The sequence below is a fragment of the Odocoileus virginianus genome, chromosome 22 (assembly GCF_023699985.2).
Source record: "Odocoileus virginianus isolate 20LAN1187 ecotype Illinois chromosome 22, Ovbor_1.2, whole genome shotgun sequence".
NCBI classification, from domain to species: domain Eukaryota; kingdom Metazoa; phylum Chordata; class Mammalia; order Artiodactyla; family Cervidae; genus Odocoileus; species Odocoileus virginianus.
This window is the reverse complement of record NC_069695.1, coordinates 51,084,541-51,103,821: the sequence shown is the minus strand read 5'-3', so window position 1 is coordinate 51,103,821 and position 19,281 is coordinate 51,084,541. Positions and strand designations below refer to the sequence as shown.

At 40.5% G+C, this 19,281-nt stretch overlaps 1 protein-coding gene across 6 annotated transcripts in view; it reads left to right on the top strand.

Moving 5' to 3' along the window:
- NETO1 (neuropilin and tolloid like 1) overlaps window positions 1–19,281 on the top strand; it is a 126,237-nt gene that overhangs the window by 89,655 nt on the left and 17,301 nt on the right. For 5 of the 6 annotated variants that reach the window (XM_020886975.2, XM_070452963.1, XM_020886976.2 and 2 more), the window contains exons 8-10: window positions 14,407–14,520; window positions 17,191–17,749; window positions 18,731–18,805. In XM_020886975.2, coding sequence (XP_020742634.1) covers window positions 14,407–14,520; window positions 17,191–17,749; window positions 18,731–18,791 — 734 coding nt within the window. In that variant the 3' untranslated portion in view covers window positions 18,792–18,805. Of the gene's footprint in view, window positions 1–14,406; window positions 14,521–17,190; window positions 17,750–18,730; window positions 18,806–19,281 lie in introns of those variants that run through there. The other variant, XM_020886978.2, reaches the window with a different exon arrangement.

The window sequence follows — 19,281 nt, the reverse complement described above, 5'->3', positions numbered from 1 at the left end:
AGGTTCTTTTACCACTGAGCCACCAGGGAAGCCCCAGATGATAAAAATAATTTTAAAGGAAAAACAGGATCAAGCATCACTTCTATTTCCAAATTTTCTTGATGAAATACAATGTAATTTTGATTTTGAACTGATCTTCCAAATGATAGTTTTATTAACCAGAAAGCACAGGTATTTGAAATATCAATGTTTCAGAGAGATATCTGACAGTTTTTATTTCCATTTTGTTTTAATATTCTCTGAGTAGTATTTAGTGGCTTTCTGGGCTTAAAAAGAAGTGTAATGGGTGAAGAAAAAAATAACCTGAATAGAATGAACTTTAGTGTTGGTGCATTAAAACAGCAGTTATGAATTAAATATCTCCAGGTCGTGCTAGTGGTAAAGAACCTGCCTGCTAGTGCAGGAGGCATAAGAGATACGGGTTCAGTCCTTAGGTCCAGGAAGATGCCCTGGAGAAAGAAATGGCAACCCACTCCAGTGTTCTTGCCTGGAGAATCTCATGTACAGAGGAGTCTGGTGGGCTACAGTCCATGGGGTCTCTAAGAATTGGAAACAACCGAAGCGACTTAGCATGCACCTAATTACAGAATTGGAACAATATTTAAAACATGTGACATGATACTGAAAAATGATGATAGATCTATGATTAGCACTAGAAAATATATGTTTTGTGATTATCATATTTTTAAATAAATTTAATTTTGGGTGTTTGGCTGCCCTTCTTCCTTTTGTCCTCCTTTACCTAATTCAGATATGCCAAAAATTCATTTTGTTGTCTCCTGATCAAGTTTTTATTCCTTTAGAATCAGCCATGTGTAGATGTAACTGTTATTTGTCTCAGATGCATTCATAATATAAGCATCTGGAAGGATTGAATCACTATTTCACCAAAGAATGGTAAATGCTTGCCACCTAATGGTAAGAATGGGAACATGAGAGGTTTTAAAAATATCAACAAAAAAAAAATTTCCAAAAGAAAGAAATGAATTCAGTGAAATATGGAGTTCATTATCTTTGAATATAATAAAGTATAAATGTTATTTGAAAGCTACTCTTTTACTTCTTAAAATTTGAAAGATACAATAGACTTGTTTGGATTAACATTTGACTTTTTTTCATGGAAAATCCAGATTTTCCCAATCGTAAAAGTAACTATTTGTGTGTATATGTATATATGAAAAAGTTTCCCAACAAAACCTAAATATAACTTGTAAATATCCTAGAGATAGTCATTGCTAACATTTCAGCTTAATATTTCCAGTAAAGGTTTTCATATATATATTTGCATGTGAGACTTTATAGTTTAAAACAATTTGTATCCTTATTATACCTCCATAGTTTCCCTACTACTCCATGACACCTTAAGAATTAAGAATCCTACCACTATAATGCTTTTTGAACATTGGGGCAACACTTGCCAAACTTTTGTTTTTGAGTTTTTGTGTGTGTGTGTTGTCTCTTAAGAGGTATACAAGTAAAGTTGGAGATAGTTGGATTAAACAAGGTTAAACATACACTCTTTCAGCATGGAGGATCACAGAAGTGTAATGCCAGGAGGTCATCTTGGGATATGGTGCTGGGGTGGATCCTAAAACCAGGGAAACCAGGGTCTCACATGCAGCCACCACCAGCAGCCAGCAGGCAGCTGGCCATAAGTCAGTCACATAGCTTCATTTGCCTTGAACATCAAGGAGCATTTTGTCTGCAGGTAACAGAATATACGGGGCTTCCTTGGTGGTTCCTGCCGAGGCAGGAGACTGCTGTTGGACCCCCAGTTCAGGAAGGTCCCCTGGAGAAGGAAATGGCAACCCACTCCAGTATTCTTGCCTGGGACATCCCATGGATGGAGGAGCCTGGCGGACTACAGTCCATGAGATCACAAAAGAGTCAGACACACTTTAGCCACTGAACAGCAACCTGTCTCCCTGTTCTATAGATGTGGTAGCTGAGTGAGTATTGTTGAAAAAAGTGATTTCTCCAGAGGGGTTACCACTCCTTAAGTCTTAGTTGCTGCTCTACCCTCTGTAGTGTTTAATACTCTGCAACCCCAGGACCAAGTGCCTGAAGAAGCACTCTCTAAGCTTCAAGTTCATGGACAAGTAATCTGGTCCAAAAACGGTGTTTTGCACAATCGTCTTTATCTGTCCATGCCAGGGAGAAGAGGGAACAGTTTGGAAAGACTCAGTGTTAAAATAGCCATCGTCTATGTATAGAAATATCATTCTATGAATGATTAAATCCAGAGCACTACTGTGCTTACACGTAAGGCATCCTTTAGCTCATGGAATATTTCAATATATTCAGTTTCTGGTTTTTCTCATAAAGAGATACTTAGCGTTAGATTGGATGATAAAATGGTGACGGTCGATAAATCCTTCTGATGAAGTGCAATCGCTACACTCATTATGTCTAAATATGCTTTTAAGTAATTCAGAGACCAAATGCAGTGCAAATTCTTTCTTCTGTGTACTTGGGTTTTAACATCAGTATGAGGCTATGTTTGCTATTCTGAAAGCAACAGAAGACCTAGTCCCAGAAATAAGTAGATTTCTGATTGTAGAAACCGCCTGGGTGAAATACTTTGAATTTTGAGGTTTACTTTATTAGCTGCCACTTTATTATGTGTCAGGGGAGCATGTAATTTCCTTGGTTCTGTCTCGCTGCAGCAAAAATTTGAAGCAACGGATGAATCGGTGTTACAGCTCAATTTTATTTAGAAAGCAAAGGAAAATACATCCTTGGGCCATGAGGGCGGGCCAACCCAAAAGATGCGAAGAGAAGAGAAGCCCCCGGCTCAATTTTGGCTCCTCTTTTTATGTTTTTCTCCTCCCTTTGAGCCTGCCCTGTGTAAACTGGGCTAGCCAGGAGGGCTGTTTGTTCTACCTGAGGTCCTCACTCTGGTCCTCAGACCTTCCTTTGTTCTATTTTCACTGGCTTTTCCCTCCTTTGTGTTTTAGCTACCACCATGTTGGACCCCTTTTTCCTATTCTAACTACCTAACATTCACCCCTCAAGAGATGGGAGGCCCAATTCTTTGGGAATAGGGGCATCAAGGTCTCTCTGGCTACTTCCTGCTGAACTGGGATGGCAAGGGGCATTGGGCCTCCCCCTCTTGCTAGTCTCAAGCCTCAGAGTCCTTATAGCGGTGTCCATCTAATGGTGAGTGATATTTTCTGTGGTTGGCTCTAGTTTTATATATCCTTGTTAAACTGACAGTGCACATTGTAGCCTGTTGGCCTGGACAGAGACAAAATGGGTTAGACAATTGATAATATATGGAGCAATCATAAACAGCATCAATATGATGATAACAAGGATTAGTAGGGGCATTAACCAACTCCAAATTCCCTCCATGTCAGGAGAAGGATCCCCCAAAAAGAGACTGTAGCCACCCCAAGAACTCTCCAGCTTGTTCTCTGAGGTCCTGTAGGATCTAGAATGTTTTTCTTGAGGACTGTGAGACTTTCTTTAACTTAGCTGGAGGTATTTACCCAGAAACAACATGTCTCATTCAAGATGGCTCCAGTCCCTCCTTGTTCAGGGATCAGAAGATCTATCTCCTCTCTATTTTGGAGTTCAACACCTGCCAAGCTGCACTGGCTCTTTAGAGCTGTCCTGGGAAATCTTATCCCCAGAAACTTAATTTTGGGGTGTTCATTGGAATGGCACTCATTTGTAGTTCTGAGTAGGTATCTGAGATCTCCCAGGGGCTCACAGGTGGACTGAGTGTCCTCTCTGTTTTTTTCCATGGCTTGACTTGTGAGTAGTGAATCCAGGAGTTGTGTCCTGGTACCTTGACCACTGTCGGGGTAGGAAGTATTACAGGGTAGGGGCCCTTCCATGTGGGCTGGAGTGGAGCCTTTGGGGACCCATCTTTCCAGATTTTAATTAGGACTTGAGTCCTAATTAAATATCGAGCATATAGTGGTGGCTCTTTAGAATCTTTAGGGTGCTGGTTGACACCCCACAAGCATATAAATTGTTGGAATTGTCCAACGGCCATGGTATAAGACCAGAGGATCCGAGCCTCTGGATCTAGGAAGAGGTTATTGATATAAACAAAAGGTCTCCCATAGAGCATCTCATAAGAACTAAGACCAACCTGTTCCTTAGGGGCAATATGGGTGCAGAGGAGAGCTATTTGTAGAGCCTCCTTCCATCCCAGGGAGGTCTCCCCAGTTATCTTTTTTATCGCTGATTTTAAGAACTTTCTACTTTTCCTGAAGACTGAGGCCTCCAGGCACAATGGAAATAATAAGTAATGCCCAATGCTTTAGAGACCCCTTGGGTGATCTTAGAAGTAAATGATGTCCCATTGTCACTTTGTAATGACCCAGGCAGACCAAATCTTGTAATGATTTCATGGAGCAATTTTTTTTTTACAACCTCCTCAGGCTTCTCAGTCTGGGTGTGAAAGCCTTCAATCCATCCTGTGATCTATCATGACTAATAGGTATTTATACCCTTAAGAAACTGGCATCTGGGTGAAGTCCATAGCCAGTCTTCTCCTGGGTAGGTGCCACATCATTGGACGGGCTGGGCCAGCTGGGGTCTTTGAGCTCCTTGGGGGTTGTTTAATTGGCAAGTGGGACAAGAGGAGACCACTTGTCTTATAGTTGTTTGGAGGCCTGTTCCTCTGAAAGACCTTTCTAGTAATCCCTGGAGGGCCTTTTCCCTTAAATGAGTAATGGCATGTAAGGAGTTAACCAACTTCCATTGGAGGTTCCCAGGCAGAAAAAGGAGCCCCTCCCTTTGAAACCACCCCATATGATCTTGAAAGCCCTCACTCTTAGCTTTCAGAATCTCACCTTCAGTATATGAAGGAGTTTCTGGCAAGTTAGTCTGTGGAACTAAGGTGGCAGCCCCTATTAAGTCATGGTTCTGTGATGCTGTTCCCTTAGCTGCCTGATCAGTTGCTTGGGTCCCTCATGCCACTTCCGTGCTCCCTGTTGGTGTCCTTAACAGTGGGAGGACACTGTTAAGTGTGGACAGTGGACAGATTGACTGTCCCTTAAGAGCCTGAGAATTTGATCACCACATTTGATTAGGGACAGTTGGGTGGTCAAGTGGCCCCTTTCTTTCCAAATAGCAGCATGTGCATGTAGCACCAGACAGGCATACTTGGAGTCAGTGTAAATGGCTACTGGTTTTCCTTTTCCCAGCTCTAAAGCTTGAATCAGGGCTATGAGCTCAGCTAATTGGGCTGAAGTACCTGGTGGCAAAGCTTTAACCTCTGTGGTCTCAAAATTGGAGACTACTGCTTATCCAGCTCTCTTTTCCATCTCAGACAAAGCTGCTTTCATCAGTGTACCAGATTTCCTCAGGATTGGTCAGAGGATCTTCCAACAATCCCTCTTGGGGTTTTGTCAGATGGTCCAAGATTTCTAGGCAAGAATGAAAGGGGAGAGAGCCCTCAGGGGTAGGCAGGAGGTGGCTGGGTTAAGAACCTCACAAGAGGATATAGTCAGGCCTGGAGTTTCCATCAGCTCGACTTGAGATCCGAGGCGCCTTTGATCAGACATCCATAAATGGCCTTTCCCATCAGGAGTTGTTTCACTTGGTTGCTGGTAAAAATAGTTAATTTGCCCCCAGAAGAGAGTTTTAAAGTATCTTCTATCAGGACTGCAATAGCTGCAAGATTTCGAAGGCAGGGAAAGATCTCTTCCCATTAAGGGAGTAGGACACTCAGGGACCACCACAAACTGATGGGAAAACAGTTGTCCATCCCAGCAACAAAGAAGTGCTCAGGTGAATCTTTTTGTAATTGTTTTTCCTGTAGCACCCAAAATGGTACAGGTCTGGGGGGAGAAGGCTGTGGAGCAGGAGGTCAGGACAGAGTAGGTAGCCCCTGTGTCAACCAAGAAATTCTTGGATCTACCTGCCACATCCAGTTGCACCCTTGGCTCCAGCCCTGTTGATGGTTATCTGTGATAGGTGGGCTGGCTGGAGTGGGCTGCTTCAATCCTGTTGAACCATCATGAGGGAAAGCTTGGCACTTTACCTTGAGACTCTTGAGTCCTGAGGGCAGAGTGCCACCCAATGTTCCAATTAATGGCATTTACTGTAGCAAGCCATTTTGTGAGACTTGTCATGGTTTTGACACTCTTTGGCCCAATGTCCCACCTGTCTACAGATTAGGCATTTGCCTTGTGCCTTGTCCTTCAAGGACTCGGGGTTTGCCATAGGGCTTCCCTGGAGGGTGGCCAGCATCTGGGCATGCCTTGTCTCTTTCCTTCTCTCCCTCTCCTGGGCCTTGGACTCTCCTGTTCTCTGTTATAAAAAGTACTGGTGGCTGTCTGGACCATCTCATCTAAAGAGGCAGCGGGGTCTTGCTACTGGAGCTGTTGTAACATTATCCTGACACCTGATGCACATAGGGACAGAAATTTGTTCTTTAAAATCACCTGTCCCTTGAAGAGTCTAAGTCCAGATTGGTAAACTTTTGGAGGGCCTCTTTTAGACTTTCCAGAAAAGCAATAGGGTTCTCCTTGGACTCTTCAGTTATTGCTGAGACCAGGCACAGTCCCAATTAATAGGCCTCCTTCTATTTTATGGGTGGGCTTCCTTAGGGGTGAATCTTTCTGAAGCTTATCCTAGCCAGTATTGTTGCAGCCTGAGAGCTGGGCGACCCGTCAGGGTGCAGATCCCCAGGCAGGTTGAGGCATGACGGCCTCCAGAGAATTGTGTCCCTGGGCAGGTCGAGGCACGTTGACCTCTGGGACCCCAGGCTGGTGGATCCCCGAGTAGGCTGAGGCGTGCCAACTTCCCAGAGATCAGATCCCTAGGCAGGTCGAGGCAGGTTGACCTCCTGGGATCCCCAGGCTGGAGTTGGGCATCTCGAAGGTCTCCAGCACCACTAGTGCTGGGAAGGATTCAGTCAGTTCAGTCAGTTCAGTCACTTAGGAAGGATTAAGGGGTTGCAATCTTAACTCTTTGCTGGTTTGTCCACTGCAGATGGGAATAGGTACCATGATATAAAAGCATTCCAAGCCTGTGCCCTGAGACTGGGAACCTGGTAAAACAGCCATAAGCCTTATCCTCTTATTGCTCTGAGGAAATGTAAGTCACTGATTTCCTCCCCTAGTCCTCCATAAGAGCAGCTTAGGGTGTTTCCAATGGTAAATATTTTATTGTCATAGACCCACTTTAGGTAATAACAGAAGTAGTGACAAAGGAGTGGGTTATCTGGTCCTGCTATGGGGCATTAAGTGTATTTTAATAATAAGCGGAGTGTAGTGATATTGCCTACATGGGGGCAGTGTCCTGGTTGTAGGAGTTAGGAAGTGGCTTGAGAACAAATTGATAAGAGGCAACAAACTAGCTGTTCCATAAAAGTGGAATGGAGGTTTGATCCAGGGGTATGTCTCCTATGTAACTTTAGGAGAAGGGTGGTAAGGATTTGGGTCTAAATGGACCTGCAGGGCTAACTCCCAAAATGGCAAACATTATCCCTGTAAGCCCAATTGCCCTTGAAGAGATGCCACCAATAGATGGACTTTTAGCAGGCATTATGTGCCTGTCATTGGCCCTAGTGGGTTTACTGAGTAATGCTGTTGATGCACATGTTGTAAGAAACATGGAAGATGAAGGCCTGACTATCTAGAGAGATTGGATATTATATAGTATTTCTCTCCCAAGGGCCAGCTATTTTCTAGTTGTCCCTGCAGAAGATTGTAAAGGCAACATTGTAAGCCCAGAAGGGGCTCAGGAAAAGAGCATGCAACAGGAGGGAAAGGGGCAGGGCCCAACTTTTGAAAAAATGACATAGCCCAAGGGCATAACATAATATGATTAAAATCATATGGGTCCAAGATGACTAGTCAGATTCAACTAAACCTTGATCCTCAATCTGCAAGCTAAATGACATACCCAGAGGCACCAGCACAGTTCCAAGGCACTGTCAGAAGATGGAGGAGTGGTTGGTTCTCCAACTGTTGGAATGATCCTCCTACTCATTAGTATGTGAAATCACCCATTCCACAAAAACTAACCACATCACATTCCACGGCCGCTCCCCTCAGTGATGGCCCACACCCTGCGCGTGCTTCTTTCTGAATCCAAATAAATCCACGTCTTACCTATCGCTGTGTCTCTCACTGAGTTTTTTTTTTTTTTTTTTTTTTCAATAAGGCATCAAGAGCCTGAGCTTCATTAGGTCCTGAAGCCAGGCACCGTGGCTTTTGGCCAGGCTCAAGTCCCAGTTGGACATGACTAAGTGACTAAGCATAGCATAGAGTCCCTGCCACGAGGGTTTGAGTCCCAATCTTAGCTAAATTGTTTCAGGCACAACTTTCGGAAATGGAAAGATGATGACCTGCCCAATACTTTGTAAGCAGTGGCAAAGATGGAGAGAGGAGGTGAAGGATAGGAAGAGAAAGCAGTGGGAAAAACATGCTGAGGAATCCCCTTCATAACCTGCCAGTAAATCTGCTAAATACCTGACCTGTACTCACAGTTTTCATGGCCTGATCCTTGGAAATAAGTAGAAACTGCCTGGGTGAAATACTTTGAATTTTGAGGATTACTTTATTAGTTGCCACTTTATTATGTGTCGGGGGAGTGTGTAATTTCCTCGGTTCTGTCTCACTGCAGCAAAAATTTGAAGTGATGGATGAATCAGTGTTACAGCTCAGTTTTGTATAGAAAGCAAAGGAAAATACATCCTCGGGCCATGAGGGCGGGCCGACCCAAAAGATGCAAAGAGAAGCCCCCGGCTCAATTTTGGTTCCTCTTTTTATATTTTTTCCCCTCCCCCTGAGCCGGCTGTATGTAAATTGGGCTATCCAGGAGGACTGTTTTGTTTACCTGAAGTCCTCAATCTGGTCCTCAGATCTTCCTTTGTTCTACTTTCGTGGGCTTTTCCCTTCTTTGTCTTTTAGCCACTGCCATTTTGTACTCCTTTTTTCCTATTGTAACTACCTAACACAAGTAAACCTTGATTTCTTCCAGATAATTTTACAAAATAAGGGGGTTGGTTTTTTAAGAGACAATTGATTTTGAAAGTGTATATTGAATTTCCAAGTAGAATAAGTCCTCTAAAAATTGATAGAATATGTGTTTTTTCAGCAGTAGTCAGAGAACCAAATAAATGAATGAGATTTAGTTGCTGCGAATATCACAATTTCTATTGTATTTGAAGACTTGACTTGGAGGGGTAATTCTCCACCAATAAACACATTTGCAAGAATCTTCTCTTTCTGGGATATTCAGAGCTAAATTGGTCAGCTCAACTTTTGTTCCCTGATATTAAATTAATTAAAGTATCTGTTGACTCTTTACTACAACCCTAGAAATATTAACCCACTAAGAAATTAAAAATGCTTTAATTTTTTAAAAGCATTTTTTAAAAAATGCTTTAAACAAACAAACAAAAAAAAGCATGTCCCTAGCCTTAAAGAACTCATGGGGAAAGATGAAAAACATACTAAGTGTTAAACTCTTTTAAAAATTAAAAGTAGTATAGGATTTAAGGCAAAGGTAGCTTTCTGATAGATTGGAATGATACTTCAAAACTCTATAGATAATTTAATTCTGATAGGATTTGGATAGCAGAGTAGAGATAGAGTTTTTCCAGGACACAGAGAGAGGAAGGGAATAATGTGGCCAATGAACCAAAGATCTCAGGAGCCTGTGGGGAGCAATGGGAAGTGCTTATGGGCTGAATGTATGTGTGTCCTCAGACATCCTTGAAGGAACAGTGAGAACATACCTTGATTTGGGAGACAGGAAGGTGCCATTTAGCTTTTTTTAGCAGGAGGTAAAAATAAGAATCTTTAATGAACTACTGTGCATTCACATTTTAGGTGAGAGAAATATTCAGATGTACAATATAAAGACAATTCAGAATCTAATCCTATTTTGTGTTTGATGTCTATGAGACAGGATTCATTTTTGTTCAAGGAGTAGAAGCAATGATAATTTGTGTCTTAGCCACTGCACAGTGTGCTTATTTGTTTGTGTTTGTTGTTTGCCTGGCAATTGTATAAATGTTAGCAAAGGTGAGGAAGGAAAAATGAAATAGTAGTGGAATAGTAACTTTTTTGCAAGTGAGGATGGTTTCAATTAACTGAAACATTTGCATAATTATCTGATGTAATGTGTCAGGAATATGATTTATTGACAGTCCTAGATGCCCTGTTCCATTCCCAGTCAAACCACCAATATTTAAGGATAACTGACTGACACATTGGTTGGTTTTTTTTTTTTTCCATTTATTTTTATTAGTTGGAGGCTAATTACTTTACATCATTACAGTAGTTTTTGTCATACATTGAAATGAATTAGCCATGGATTTACATGTATTCCCCATCCCAGTCCCCCCTCCCACCTCCCTCTCCACCCGATCCCTCTGGGTCTTCCCAGTGCACCAGGCCCGAGCACTTGTCTCATGCACCCAACCTGGGCTGGTGATCTGTTTCACCCTAGATAATATACATGTTTCAATGCTGTTCTCTTGAAACATCCCACCCTCACCTTCTCCCAGAGTCCACAAGTCTGTTCTATACATCTGAGTCTCTTTTTCTGTTTTGCATATAGGGTTATCATTACCATCTTTCTAAATTCCATATATATGTGTTAGTATACTGTAATGGTCTTTATCTTTCTGGCTTACTTCGCTCTGTATAATGGGCTCCAGTTTCATCCATCTCATTAGAACTGATTCAAATGAATTCTTCTTAATGGCTGAGTAATATTCCATGGTGTATATGTACCACAGCTTCCTCATCCATTCGTCTGCTGATGGGCATCTAGGTTGCTTCCATGTCCTGGCTATTATAAACAGTGCTGTGATGAACATTGGGGTGCACGTGTCTCTTTCAGATCTGGTTTCCTTGGTGTGTATGCCCAGAAGTGGGATTGCTGGGTCATATGGCAGTTCTATTTCCAGCTTTTTAAGAAATCTCCACACTGTTTTCCATAGTGGCTGTACTAATTTGCATTCCCACCAACAGTGTAAGAGGGTTCCCTTTTCTCCACACGCTCTCCAGCATTTATTGCTTGTAGACTTTTGGATAGCAGCCATCCTGACTGGCGTATAATGGTACCTCATTGTGGTTTTGATTTGCATTTCTCTGATAATGAGTGATGTTGAGCATCTTTTCATGTGTTTGTTAGCCATCTGTATGTCTTCCTTGGAGAAATGTCTGTTGTGTTCTTTGGCCCATTTTTGGATTGGGTCATTTATTTTTCTGGAGTTGAGCTGGAGGAGTTGCTTGTATATTTTTGAGATTAATCCTTTGTTGCTTCGTTTGCTATTATTTTCTCCCAATCTGAGTGCTGTCTTTTCACCTTGCTTATAGTTTCCTTTGTTGTGCAAAAGCTTTTAAGTTTCATTAGGTCCCATTTGTTTATTTTTGCTTTTATTTCTAAAATTCTGGGATGTGGGTCATAGAGGATCCTACTGTAATTTATGTCAGAGAGTGTTTTGCCTATATTCTCCTCTAGGAGTTTTATAGTTTCTGGTCTTACATTTAGATCTTTAATCCATTTTGAGTTTATTTTTGTGTATGGTGTTAGAAAGTGTTCTAGTTTCATTCTTTTACAGGTGGTTGACCAGTTTTCCCAGCACCACTTGTTAAAGAGGTTGTCTTTTTTGCATTGTATATCCTTGCCTCCTTTGTCGAAGATAAGGTGACCATAGGTTCGTAGATTTATCTCTGGGCTTTCTATTCTGTTCCATTGATCTATATTTCTGTCTTTGTGCCAGTACCATACTGTCTTGATGACTGTGGCTTTGTAGTAGAGTCTGAAGTCAGGCAGATTGATTCCTCCAGTTCCATTCTTCTTTCTCAGGATTACTTTGGCTATTCGAGGTTTTTTGTATTTCCATACAAATTGTGAAATTATTTGTTCTAGTTCTGTGAAAAATACCGTTGGTAGTTTGATAGGGATTGCATTGAATCTATAGATTGCTTTGGGTAGTATAACCATTTTGACAATATTGATTCTCCCAATCCATGAACACGGTATATTTCTCCATCTGTTTGTGTCCTCTTTGATCTCTTTCATCAGTGTTTTATAGTTTTCTATGTATACGTCTTTTGTTTCTTTAGGTAGATATACTCCTAAGTATTTTATTCTTTTTGTTGCAATGGTGAATGGTATTGTTTCCTTAATTTCTCTTTCTGTTTTCTCATTGTTAGTGTATAGGTATGCAAGAGATTTCTGTGTGTTAATTTTATATCCTGCAACTTTACTGTATTCATTGATTAGCTCTAGTAATTTTCTGGTAGAGTCTTTAGGGTTTTCTATGTTTTGTAAGACATTTTTGAGACTCATTAAGTAGCATAAACAGAAACAAAACCACTTTTGGAGAATTTGGAATCCAAATCTTTAGTGTCTTTACTAAGCTCCTGTTTTACTTCACTGTTATAGAATGCAATGCCATCTTTACCTATAGATTTAAAATTTTAAAAGCAAGTGCATCCTATTTAATAGTAATTGTAATAATTTTTCCACCTCTTTCTGCAAGGTCAAAGCATATATATGATCTTTTAAAGGTATTCTTTACTTGATGGATTAGCTGTACTTTCAAAACCACTGCAGTTTATCAGGTAGTAAGTGTTTTCTACATTTTGCAGCTGCTCTAATCTATTTGCAGAAAACTCCTTTTTTGTTCTATGTACACATTTTGACAACATTCATTATCTGCTAAACAGTCCATATTGGTTCTGCAAAATGGTTGACTGCAGAAATTCAAATGTAGTTTCCGTACTGAAAAGCAGATTTTTTGCAGTAATAGATTGGATCATTACATTTTACATTATAATAGCTTTACACCATGTTGAAAGCAGGAGTCAAATAAAATGTTAAGCTTGATACTTTTCAAAATGACTGCTGCATCTACATTTAATTCTGTTTTTCAAAATGACAATTACATCTTTTTTATTATTTAACAAGGAACTTAGAGGCAAACCAAGCAAAAGAAAGAAGAAACTCTCCTGGGAATTAGGATGAGGGAGACAGTGCGGGGAAGGGCTTGGAAAGTCAGAGGAATGCCTGGTTCAAGTTATGTTGCTTTTCATTTTCAAGACTTGATCATTTAAAAAAATATTCCTCTGAGAATGTTAAAAATACCTCTTGTAAAGCATTTTCCTAACAATTTTGATTAATATAGAAAATACATTTTAAGAAGATATCTTTCCTTAAAAAAAAAACAAACACAATATATGGTTTTGAAGGTGAAAATTATAACATGACTGCACTGTTTAGATAATACTGATTACTGATCAAAACTTTACTGATTGATGAACAACTGTAAATTTTGTGTTTTGTTTCTAATGGGTTTTTCTGGGGATACCTGTCCTGAAAGGGGTTATGGAACTATTATTGACAAAAATAAACACTAGAATTACATTTTATGAGATGTGGATGATTAAAAAGGCAAAAACAAAAATTACTTTAAAGCACTGTCTGTAATTCATAGTGCAGTATTACTCTGGAGACTCATTATAAATAACCAATTATTCTGATAATGAAAGAAATGTATTTTTGTAATATGGAAAATAATGTAATATTTTTGTAAAAAAAAAGCCTCCTGTGCTCATTAGTAGGTGGGACACAGTTGAGCAAAGAATACATGAGCTGAAAGACAGGATAACAGAAACTTCCATGATAGATATGAAGTCATATCTAACATTAGAATTTGTTTATTAGACTCATCACTAGCTATTATATTTTTATAACCAAGTTATGTAATTCTTACTTTACCCAACATGAATTATAATCTGGAGATCATAGGCCATCATACCTAAAGTTAGTAGAATGTGTGAAATATATGCCAAGTAGGCTAATTTTATTACCATATTACATATTAAATGTCAATGAGAATGATATGTATTTTTCTTATGTTGTTCAAGATAAATTTTCCCTTGTTCTGAGTTTCAATGATATTCCTTGCTTCTTTCATGTGCTTAAATGAGATCATAGGGTTTGGTTTAGTATATAGTTTCTTCATTAATATTTTGTAAGCATACACTTTCCAAAGTATTTCAATATTTCCATTAAACTAAAAATTTTTTGCACAGGACAGTTAAATTTATACATACAGAATTTCAGTGTAAAGCATAATGTTTTGCATGTGGTCAGCACTGAAGATTTGCTAAAAGTTAAAAAAAAAAAGAACTTGCATTGATAAAGTGCTTCATTTTTATGATGGAAAACCTCCTGTGCCAGTTTTATAAGCTGAGCATATCTAGAAGAATGCCAGCTCTGTTAGTAGCACAAGAAATAATTACCACTATGGCAACACTTCTGGGAATGGGATGTCTGTCTTATCATTTATCTCAACTTGATGGCGAATTATCATACTAATCTTTTTTGTTTCTAGGTTTGTGATGTGAGTGATTTACAATTGTGAACATCAGTTAAAACTGTTTTCTTCATCTTTCTCTTCTCCCCTTTTAGCTCCCTGTGAAGGCAATACTTTCTTCTGCCACAGTAACATGTGTATTAACAATACATTGGTATGCAATGGACTCCAGAACTGTGTGTACCCTTGGGATGAAAATCATTGTAAAGGTAATCATGAGTCCCTGGACTTGGCAAAATCTCTCTATCTGTAGCGTGGGAAGAAGCTTATCCAACGTTCATATGCATCAGCCCATCTTAAAAATAGATTTTATATTGGCTTTATGAACTTCTTGTATGTTTTAGAATTGATTGGTAGGCCTTTTTCTTGGCTTTTATTCATGTTGTTTCTGCATTCCTTAACACACAATGAACTATCTTTTACACTTGAGTGGGTTTCCCTGGTGGCTCAGATGGTAAAGAATCTGCCTTCAATGTGGGAGACCCAGGTTCAATCCCTGGGAAGGGAAGATCCCCCTGGAGAAGGGAATGGCTACCCTCTCCAGTATTCTTGCCTGGAGACTCCCATGGACAGAGATGCTTATTGGCTGATCTCCCTTCTGGAGCTGCAGCACCGTGGACTGGCCACTGGACCTTCTCAAGCACAGTCGGCTTTCCTATCAGAAGCTCCTTCGTCAGTGGCTGCACCTCTCTGTCAGTCCCAGTCTGTCTTCATGGGACATTGTGCACATAGTCTAGAGATGAAGGTGTATCCAGGGAACCTTAGGGCTCTCAGGTACCTAAAGACGCTTACCTCGACTTCAGTTTTCCTACCGAAATGCTTTTTTTCCTTTCCAATGAGAATATCTTCCTTTGATCCAGCTTCCTTCTGTGGCCTGTACACAAAGATTTGTTTACATAGAGAGCTGAGACTGAAGCTCCAGTATTTTGGCCACCTGATGTGAGGAGCTGACTCATTGGAAAAGACCCTGATACTGGGAAAAACTGAGGGCAAGAGAAGAAGAGGGTGACTGAAGATGAGATGGTTGGATGGTATCACCGACTCAGTAGCCATGAGTTTGGGCAAACTCCGGGAGATGGTGAAGGACAGGGAAGCCTGGTGTGCTGCAGTCCATGCGGTCTTGGAGTCAGACACAACTTAGCAACTGAATAACAAAACTCTTGGCTTGGTTATGAATGATGCAGGTTTTGGTTAAGTTCAACGTACCACATACCCTCTTCTGTTTAGATCTTATGTTCACCAATTTGCAGAGAAAAAAAAAACGGGCTAATAATGCTCCATACTTAAAGTCCAGTGTGTGTGCATGCTCCGTTGCTCAGCTGTGGCTGACTCTTTTTCAGCCCTGCACTGTAGTCCACCAGGCTCCTCTGTCCATGGCATTTCTCAGGCAAGAATACTGGAGCAGGTTGCCACTTCCTCCAGAAGGGATGTTCCCAACCCAGGGATCGAACCTGCATCTCTTGCATCTCCTGCAGTGGGAGGCAGATTCTTTACTACTGTGCCACCTGGGCAGCCCTAAAGTCAAATATCTTCTATTAAAATATTGAAGCAGAGAGACATTACCACAGTACCTATTGGTCACAGAATCATCAGGAAAAGCAGACCTGGCAACAGTTATTTAGAGGATGTGGGCGATGATCCGTGTTGTGTCCAAGGAACCACTTTGGAATGGACGGGGAATTAAATGTTTTGTGAAGAACCTCATACAGCACTGTTAGAGATTGGCTTTACTTGCTTCAAGAGGATTTGTTGCTGTGGTTCTTGTAGCCCACCTCTCTCCATGGGCAACACCTGTCACCACCACTCGCTATGCCCTGATGGGGGGATGGAGGAGGCAGGGACAGCAGCCCACTTCTCTGGGAGGAACACTCGCGCTTTATGAATCATACCCTGGCTGAGGATGGTGACCTCTGGCCTTCTCAGCTTGACCCTTCAGATGGTTCCACGCTCTGAGTGAGCTGGGGCGCGTGTGATCGGAGCCTGGTGTGGTCATCCTGCTGTCCAGGTGTAGACCTTCTATCCTACCAGTGGGGCCTGAAGGGAGAAGGGGAGGGCCCAGCATTGGCCCCCCAGTCCTGCCTGGGATGGAGAGGCTGTAGGATGGACCTGGGGGTGGAAAGGGCCCAGAGAAATGCTGGTGGCTTGCCCTTCCTGGGGGGGTAGGTGCTGTAGCTCCAAACTGGGGCCCATAGGGAGAGAAACCATCAGGATGAACTGAGGGTGGAGGAGTTCAAAGGCCACAGGCTCTTCCTGTTCTTAAGGAAATTTAGTGGATTTTCTTGAACGTATGTACCTCTGTTTGCTGTATGCCATTCAATTTCTGAAAACTTTAAATGTTACTTTTAAAATTTTTGCCAAAACTGTTTCATTGGGGAAAAGACCCACAGAAATCCTCATGCCAGCATTCCAGAAGTGTCTGTCTTAAAGTATAATCATAACCTTTTGACATCAGAAAACTGTGACTTCAGTTATCCACATCAAGAATAAATTCAAAACAATATAGGTATGTTCATATTCCCATTGGTGGCACGTGTGAGTTTTCTCATACCAATGAGAAGAAAAAAAATTTACTGTTTTTAACATGGCCAGTTGATTTCCAGATGTCATCCTAAAGGTTTTATAAAACCTTCTCCAAAACATATTTTACATTTAAGGGAGTGATGCTGTGCAGTGGCGGGGGTGGATGGTGATGGCTCTTTCTGAGGCTAGCAGATAGGGCTCTTGTGAAATTCTTTGTGTCTTTTACGTTTAAGGCAATGAAAATTTTTATGTTCAGCCTATTTCATCTTGAAGTTCTCAGTGTACACTTTGACTGCTGTATTAATGCGTGGTGGATTGTTTCTTGTTTTGTTTGTTGTTTTCGCTCCCTGGACCTGTAGAAAAGAGGAAGGCCGGGCTGCTGGACCAGCTGACCAACACCAGCGGGACGGTCATTGGCGTGACTTCCTGCATTGTGATCATCCTTATTATCATTTCTGTCATTGTGCAGATCAAACAGCCTCGTAAAAAATATGTCCAAAGGAAATCGGACTTTGACCAGACAGTTTTCCAGGAGGTGTTTGAGCCTCCTCACTATGAGCTGTGCACCCTCAGAGGGACGGGAGCCACAGCTGACTTTGCCGATGTGGCTGACGACTTTGAAAACTACCACAAACTGAGGAGGTCCTCTTCCAAATGCATTCACGACCATCACTGTGGTTCCCAACTGTCCAGTGCGAAAGGCAGCCGCAGCAACCTCAGCACGAGAGACGCTTCCGTCTTGACCGAGATGCCCCCGCAGCCCGTCAAGCCCCTCATCCCGCCCGTGAACAGGAGGAACATCCTCGTCATGAAACACAACTACTCCCAGGAGGCTGCCGACGCCTGTGACATCGACGAGATCGAGGAGGTGCCCACCACAAGTCACAGGCTGTCCCGCCACGAGAAAGCCGTCCAGCGGTCAGTATCTATAGATTTTTTGATGACAAGTATAACCTGAAGACTCAGATGCTTCCAGCATATTGTGTTCTAGTTTGTCTTCCCATTCCAGTTTCTCATTCATTAATGACAAACCGTAGTATTACAGAGTTTGCCTCTTCTTTTCCTTGTTTCCCTGCTATCTATACTTTTCCTAAATCCCATTTAGGTACATACAGGTGTGCTTACACAGACCAAAGAGATTTCATTTATTTCTATACGTATATAATATTTATTTCTATAAAAGATCTGGTGTTAACTTATATTGCAGATTTATATGGCTAATTTTCTTCCATGTGATGATAAAGGCTGCTCTCATCAATATTTCTATATTTTAAGATGTGAGATGATATTTGGAATTAATTGCCTTACCAAGGTGGTTAACCCATCTTGCTGAACAATTTTAATATAAAAATAACATATTTTGCAATATAATGCATTATATTTTTGGTATGAACATTAAAATACCTTTTCCCACATACTACTACATACCACATAATACTTATATTACAGATTGTGTTTGATAGCGTGGTATGCTGAAAACCTTAAACATTTATACTTAATTGTGGCAAGCATTAGTAAAAACATTTTCCTTTTGATATGAAGACAATATTATCTATATTGTATTATTAGCCCCCAAATTAATAAAAGTCTTGAGGAAAGAAAATTTAAACTTTAAAAAAAAAAGTGATTTTAAATCCTCAAATCCAATCTACTTTTGTTTTGCTTTGCATGTTTACTAGCATTTAGTTTATTTTATAAAAGTTCATACTTCCTCAATTCATTATATAACCTCAGAAACCTATTTTTAGTTGATTAGGTATTTTTGCATGCTGATGGAAAAAAAATCTATTTCCACACTTTTATGAATTTTTAGGAATGCCTTTAAGTAAATATTTGTGTGCATATTTATTTTTTTGTGAAAATATTACTTTGTTGAATGAAATAGCCGTAACATTCCAGGTTCTGCCTCATTGGGTCTCTAAGCAAACATGAATCTGAATACAACACAACTAGGGTCTAAAAAGAAAATTCAAGGTAAGCACGTGCCCTTGGCCCCTCCTCCCACTTCGTTGTATTCTGTTTTGTTTTGTTGCAGTCGTCTTGCAGTTTTTTAGGGAATGTGCTCTCTACTCATTATTTCTTGAGATATGTGTTTCATAACATTTCATGATTAGAAACATACTGGATTCAATGCTGATGGATGGATGATTCTTAGTAGACGTAACGTTAAAATACATGTTAATATTCTTACCATCAAGCATTATACTACAATGTAATTTAAAAGGATGTTAAGTTAATAAATTAAAATTTATATGCTTTAAGGTAAAGATTCAAAGATTAGTGAAGTCTTAAAAGAAATACCAAAAGAAATCCAAGGTTCTCATAGTTAAAAAATTGAATACTGTCTCAATATAACTGAAGTCAACATATAAAACTGGCAATAATTGTATTAATTTGGCAATATCTACTCAAAATGCATACACTATTTGGTGGTACTGATAATATTTGCA